General features: G+C 51.1%; 1 protein-coding gene across 1 annotated transcript in view; it reads right to left on the bottom strand.

Annotated features, from left to right (window-relative positions):
- The window catches only part of GAK (cyclin G associated kinase), a 124,890-nt gene that overhangs the window by 40,117 nt on the left and 77,386 nt on the right, over positions 1-7,387 (bottom strand). Inside the window, exon 14 of the mRNA XM_004383533.2 lies at positions 1,978-2,100. Coding sequence (XP_004383590.1) covers positions 1,978-2,100 — 123 coding nt within the window. The remainder of the gene's footprint in view (positions 1-1,977; positions 2,101-7,387) is intronic.

Below are 7,387 nucleotides of genomic sequence, written 5' to 3'. Positions count from 1 at the left end.
AACTGAGTGCTCAGAAGCCAACAGAGACAGGTGGAACCAGGGCGAGCATGCCCGGAACTGAGTGCTCAGAGTCCAACAGAGACAGGTGGGAACCCAGGTGAGCAGGCCCGGAAACTGAGTGCTCAGAGCCCAACAAAGACAGGCAGGAACCTCAGCGAGCGTGCCCAGAGCTGAGCACTCAGAGACGGACACAGAAACATAAGCTCTGGGCTGTCCCATCTGCTCTGCTCCCTCCCCCAACCGCACGGGTTCAAGCGACACGGGCCAAGGAAACCACAAGCTTCTGAGACTCCAGTGAGCACACCGCTCCATCTCCCTCGGTTCTCATGGCTGTCACTGACCTGTGACTGCGATCACTACCATCAGGGTGGCAGAACCAGTGAACCATCACACGATTTCTGGGTGGAGCTGAACTATGTGTGAAAACTCAAATCCTCTACCCTCCATCTTCACGTGAAGAAAGCAGGAATGATGACACCGTCATCTCCTTGGCAAAGAGGGGCGGAAATTGGGTCCCAGCACCGGCAGGTGGGCTCGGTGCGGGAGCCATGTGAGATACCCAGGTGTGGGATGCCCAGGTGGGATGCTGCCTCACAGAACGCGGTGCAGCCTAAGAGAACTGGGGCAGCAAGACATGGCAGTGCCCCCTGAGGGTCCCAGCTGGCAAGTGCCCTCAAACTGGCAGGTCCTGCGTCTAGAGGTACACGGGGAGGGAGGCGCCCAGAGCAGCACCTCAGGCCAGCACCTGCAGGGGACAAAGAGTCCACTAGACAGGCAGGCGTTCACTCTGCAGCGAGCGACAGACCTACGAGGCTCGAGCACGGATGTGCCTGGAGTGGCTGCTCCCCTTTCTGGACTTTGTTGCCCTTGAAATGACTGGGGACCTGGTCCAGGTAATGCAGACACCAGGAAAGAACTTGCTGTAAGCATGGTGCTTCTGCGCCTTCAGGGTCCAACAGTCACCTGCCATGAGAGCACGGCTGAGCCAGCACCTGCCCTACAGCGTGGGTTCCCCGTGCTCCAGCACCTACCCGCCCTACAGTGTGGGTTCCCCATGCTCCAGCACACGCCCTACAGCGTGGGTTCCCCGTGCTCTAGTGCCCATCTGCCCTATGGCACGAGTTCCCCCGAACCTAGCCCTCAGACGATAAGGTAGGTTGTGGGGCTTGGGGTGCATGGAATGCCCACGGCTGCTCCACAAGAGGCCCTCACACAGGTGCTGCAGCCGCCGGGCAGGCTGTCCTAGGCTGCGCCACAGGGAAGGCTGCAGCAGGGCCAGCGGGAGGGATCATGGAAAACATGGGCCTCTAGACTCGGCAGGACCCACTACCCGTCCACACCCACATCCAGCACCACGGAGTCCCCTCTGATTTCCTAGAATCAACTGTAATCACTGTGGGTGGGGTGAGGGTGCAAGCACTGAGTCCAGGCTGCCCCGGGACGCTCCCCCCACCCCCAGACTGGGGTTGCACAGACGCCTACCCCAGGCACCAGCCTACTGCCCTCACCTGCCCCAAGTATCAGCCTCACACCCTCACTTGCCCTGGTTATCAGCCTGGTGCCCTTAGCCACCCCAGGTATCAGCCCTGCACCCTCACCTGCCCCAGACATGAGCTTAGCTGCCCTCACCCACCCCAGTTATCAGCCTAGCATCCTCGCCAGCTCAGGAGCCATCTCCAAGCCCCCTCTGGAGCCCCAGAACAGCCCACAGCCTGGCTGAGCCCAATATCACGTTTCTCCACATTACCTGTCCCCACCTGAGGGTCTGTGCACGTCATGGATATCTTTTCTGCCCCCCCTCAACAGAATGTGAGCTTCCTATGGGCAGGGATTTTTGTCTGTTTGGCATTTTGTCCTCTGGAATGTCCCCAAGGTTACGAACAGTCTGACTCATAACTGGCGCTAGGTTTGTGTTGAACAAACGTGTGAAATTATCAATGCTGATAAACACAAAGACGAGCAATGAGCCCTACTCACCACACAATGCACCACACACACGTTTTTGTGGTCCTGCTTGAGCCACGAGTGCATGTTCCTGCAGATGTTGTAGAGGTTGTGGAGGTTGGGCGCCCGCCTGGCGGTCCAGCCGCACTCAGACACCTGTGGGGAGAGGCATCCGCTCAGATCAGCTCACAAAGCCTCCAGAGCCCCCACAGACCTGTCCGTCCCCACTTATCGCAGTCTTTTCCTTTTGAAAAACGAGGAAGGAGGAGTTTTGGAATCTGTCAGATGGCTTCTTCTGGGACAGGCCCATAATATCGTCCCCTGGACCTAGGGCAAATGCCACTCTGCGGGGTGTACTGATCTTTTAAGAGCACCTGGATCCCACCTGCTAGCTTTTACTTGCATTTTTGTATCTCGGTTCTTAAGTCTCTTTGTGCTATAAAACTTCTGCACCACAATGATCACTGGCTTCACAAAAAGAATTTAGAATCTGCCCCTTCCCTATGCAGTGGGTCAGTTTAAATATGGTACAGCATCGGGGCCCCAAGTGTTGATTTACTAAGGACACCGTTACCAGCACGTCCACTCTGGGGTTCCCTGGCCTCTGTCACTCTCTCCCGGGTCTCTCTCCTGCACTAACTGGGTAAGTCCCTTTTCCTTGGAAAGCCATCTGCACCAGCCAGGTTCATAAATCTGCTAGCATGGCAGTTCCCTTCCGTGGTTCATCAGGTTGTCTCCAAATCTATGGCTTCTCTCCTTCCTCTCTCCTTGTCTGGGGCCATTTGGATTCCTTCTTGAAAAAGCTATTCTTGGCATAGTCCCTGCACCCCAGGTGTGTTATTCTACCTGCTTCTTGCTATATCCCTTTTCCTTTTTAAAAACCTCTCATCTGCGTTCAGCGCTGAGAGCCGCTCTGGCTGCAGTAGGACTCGGGTTTGCTGACGTGGGGTCAGGGCTGAAGCCTCCTGCCTGTGGACCACACTGAACAGGCTGTGTGGACATGCTCCCTGTACCTCGGCCCTGGCCACGGCTACCGTGCTGACCTCTGAGAACTGCGGACTTGGGGCCTCTTTCCAGCCACATCCATAAGGCTCACAGCTGATCTGATGACACAGAAGGGGGTCAGGGAGCTGGGCACCCACCAACTGGACAGGCCTGCACAGCTCAGCCTCTTGGAGCTTTGTGACTGCTACCTCCCATCAGCTCGGGGATGCTGGCCCGCAAGCACTGAGGCAGTAATGCCCAAGTGCCCAAAGCTGGATATGGCCACCCACTATGTCCCATCCTACCACCATGCCCAGGGCCACCTGCAGGGGGGCGGCTCCAAGGTGAAAAGACTGTGCCTGGTAGCAGGTGCAGGCTCAGGATGGGTACAGGGTTTGGGTCACTATCCTGCAGTGTGGCTCCTCATGGACCCCCACCCTGCATGCTGGGGTGCACTCCCCAGGACCCCTGCCCCTTCCTATGAGGGGGCTCGAGCTCCATGCACAGGCTCGTAGAAGGCTCTTGTCACCCCCATGCCACACTGCCCTCATGGAAGTCCCCACTCCATTGCATATGATCTGGGGTTTGAACATCTGTGTCCTTATAAAGCGTGTTGTGTGTCTGGGTTCGTGATGGTTAAGATTGTGCGTCAACTTGACTGGGCCATGTTTCTCAGTGTTTATACGTGATCACTACCATCATTCAATATGCTGTGAGTAGCCAATCAGATGAAAAGGAGTTTCCTTGGGGGTGTGGCCTCCATCTGAATATAAGCAGACGTTCTGTTTTTTTGCCCTCTCTGGATCCGGCGGCTGCCCCCTGTTGTCTCAACTCTGGTTCTTGGAAATTGAGCTATCAGCTTATCTGCCGAACTTGGGATTCGTCGATCTTCACAGCCTGTGAGTGGAGCCCTGCTCTGTGACCTGCCTATCTTGGGTTTGCCAGCCTCTGCAGCTACGTGACTTGGGAGAGGCCTCTACCCTGATCCATGGACTTGGGACGTTCTAGCCTCTACAATCACGTGAGCTGTTCCCTTGAGATAAATCTCTCTCTCTATATATTTATACGTTTTACTGATTTTGCTTTTCTAGAGAACCCAGCCTAAGACATTTGGTACTGAGAGTGTTTCTAGAGAAAAAAAATTGTAAGGATGAGTTTTCTAAATTGGTTCTCAAGTCTCACTAGTCTTAAAGATGTTGATGACTCTGCTTCCAGCAGTAAAGGGGGCACTGTTAGTCCATGGCGTGAGGTGCGATACAAATACACGAAATATCACCACCAGTAGATCAGGTATTGGTGAAAGGTGAGGCTCAGGGTGAACACGTGTGATACCTTTCTATAGCTTTGTCAGAATGAGAAGTATAAGGAAGCTGGTTGGTTGGTCCTACTTTCCCGAGACAAACTGGTGAAAGAAAGAGATGTGCTCAGGGCTTCAGAGTCAAAGCTCAAGTGCCACATACATGACCTCAAGGCTTCAAGTTATGCTCTGAAAGACTTATTTCTTGTAGTAACAGAGCTGAAACTGCCAAAACCCAAACCCAGAGTCTTACTGTAAGAGTGGCTGAATTACAACGCCAGCTCAATTGCAACCTCGAGAGGTGTCTTAAATTTAAAGTAAGGGCATTGATTGGGAAGAAATGGGATCCGGAAACTTGGGATGGGGACATAAGGGCAGATAATCAGGAAGCTGGGGACACTGAGCCTCTAAATTCAGTTGAATCACTCCTGCCAGCAGAACCAGTCCTATCTGAAGAGATTACTTCATGTTTATCTGCTAAACCACCCTGCCCAGCAAAACCATTAGCCCCTCCATTCCCATCTGAGGAGATTAGCCCTAGCCCAGCTGCCTCTAAAGAGCCCTTGCCTGAGTCATTGCCTGGGGCATCGCCTGAGGCAGATGCTTTACAAGACAATGCTGAATGTTCTCAAAACAATTCCACACTACCAATTCTGGCTTCTAGACCTATAACTAGGCTTAAGTCCCAGCACGCTACAAAAGGTGAAGTACAAAGTGTGACCCAGGAAAAGGTATGCTACACACCAAAAGAACTACTTGACTTTTCTAATACGTACAAACAGAAACCTGGGGAATACGTGTGGGAATGGCTATTAAGGGTGTGGGATAATGGTGCAAGGAACATAAAGATGGATCAGTCTGAGTGATTGATATGGGTCCACTAAGCGCAGATTGTTCATTCAACGTTTCAGCTAGAGAAGTTAGGAAAGGATCCAACAGTTCATTCGGTTGGGTTGCTGAAGCATGGATTACGAGGTGGCCTACACTAAATCAAGTTGAAGTACCAGACCTGCCTTAGTATACTGTAGAAGAAGGTATCCAAAGGCTTAGGGAAATTGGCATGCTAGAGTGGATTTATCAGGTTAGTCCCACAGACCCAACACATGGAGTGCCCAGAGGACACATCTTTTACCACAACTGGGAGGAACAAATTTGTGAAGGGAGCTTCAGAATCCTTGAAGACTGCTGTGATTGCTATTTTATGTAAGTCAGATTTGACAGTGGGAACTGCCCTAACTGAATTAAGACACCTAACTACAACGGGGCTGACTGGACCCCATGGCAGTGGGGGCCCAGTGGCTGCACTCAATAGACAAAGGCAAGGTGGGCATGGTTACAGTAAAGGACAGAGGAATCAAAGCAGTAATCAGAATAGTCTGACTCGTATGGACTTATGGCATTGGCTACTTAATCACAGTGTCCCTAGGAGTGAAGTAGATAGGAAATCTACTAAATAATTGCTTGATTTGTAGAAACGCTTGAATTCTAGGTCAGGTCAACAGCAGTCTAACTCAAATCGCCAGAATAAAGAGTCACAGTCCCTCAAACAATTCTCAAATTTGAGTGAGTTTGAAGAACCACAACCCCTTGAATGAAGGGGAGGCCAGATCCCCTTGAGGAAGGACTCCAACACACTGCCAAAAATTTTTACTGTTAATCTTTCTCCCAGCCTTCCCCAAAGGGATCTACAGCCTTTTATGAGACAAACTATTTACTGGGGAAAAGGAAATAATCAGACTTTTTGGGGATTACTGGATAGTGGCTCTGAACTGACACTAATTCCAGGAGACCCAAAACGTCACTGTGGCCCACCAGTCAGAGTGGGGGCATATGGAGGTCAGGTTATTAATGGAGTCTTGGCTCATGTCTGTCTCACAGTAGGTCCAGTGGGGCCCCGAACCCATCCTGTAGTGATTTCCCCAGTTCCAGAATGCATAATTGGAACAGATATACTCAGCAACTGGCAGAACCCCTACACTGGATCCCTGACAAATACAGTAAGGGCTATTATGGTAGGAAAAGCCAAGTGGAAGCCATTAGAACTGCCCCTACCTAGGAAAATAGTAAACCAAAAGCAATGCCACATTCCTGGAGGGACTGCAGAGATTACTGCCACCATTAAGGACTTGAAGGATGCAGGGGTGGTGATGCCCACCACATCCCCATTCAACTCGCCTATTTGGCCTGTGCAAAAAACAGACGAATCTTAGAGAATGACAGTAGACTACTGAGAACCAGGTGGTAACTCCAACTGCAGCTGCTGTTCCCGATGTGGTTTCACTGCTTGAGCAAATTAATACATCTCCTGGTACCTCGTGTGCAGCTATTGATCTGACTATTGCCTTTTTCTCCATACCTGTTTCAAAGGACCATCAGAAGCAGTTTGCCTTTAGCTAGTCAGCAATACACCTTCAGCTACCTACCTCAGGGTTACATCAACTCTCCAACCCTATGTCATAATTTTATCTGCAGGGACCTTGATCGCCCTTCCCTTCCACAAGACATCACACTGGTCCATTACATTGATGACATTATGCTGACTGGACCTAGTAAGGAAGACATGTCAATGACTCTGGACTTATTGGTAAAACATTTGCATGCTAGAGGGTGGGAAATTAATCCTACAAAAATTGAGGCACCTTCCACTTCGGTGAAATTTCTAGGGGTCCAATGGCGTAGGGCATGTCAAGACATTCTTTCTAAAGTGAAGGATAAGTTATTGCATCTGGCTGCTCCCACAACTAAAAAGGAGGCACAGTGCCTAGTGGGCCCCTTTGAATTTGGAGGCAACATATTCCTCATTTGCGTGTGCTACTCCAGACTATTTATCAAGTGACTTGAAAAGCTGCTAGTTTTGAGCAGGGATCACAACAACAGAAGGCTCTGCAACAGGTTCAGGCTGCTATGCAAGCCACTCTGCCACTTGGACCATATGATTCAATTGATCCAGTGGTGCTTGAAGTGTCAGTGGCAGATAGAGATGGTGTCTGGAGTCTTTGGCAGGCTCCTACTGGTGAATCACAGCACAGACCCTTAAGATTTTGGAGCAAAGCTCTGCCATCCTCTGCAGATAACTACTCTCCTTTTGAGAAACAACTTTTGGCTTGTTACTGGGCCTTAGTAGAGACTGAACGCTTAACCATGGGACACCAAGTCACCACA

This window comes from Trichechus manatus, unplaced genomic scaffold (genome assembly GCF_000243295.1).
Source record: "Trichechus manatus latirostris isolate Lorelei unplaced genomic scaffold, TriManLat1.0 scaffold00111, whole genome shotgun sequence".
Classification (NCBI taxonomy): Eukaryota; Metazoa; Chordata; class Mammalia; order Sirenia; family Trichechidae; genus Trichechus; species Trichechus manatus.
This window is presented reverse-complemented; position numbering and strand designations above follow the sequence as displayed.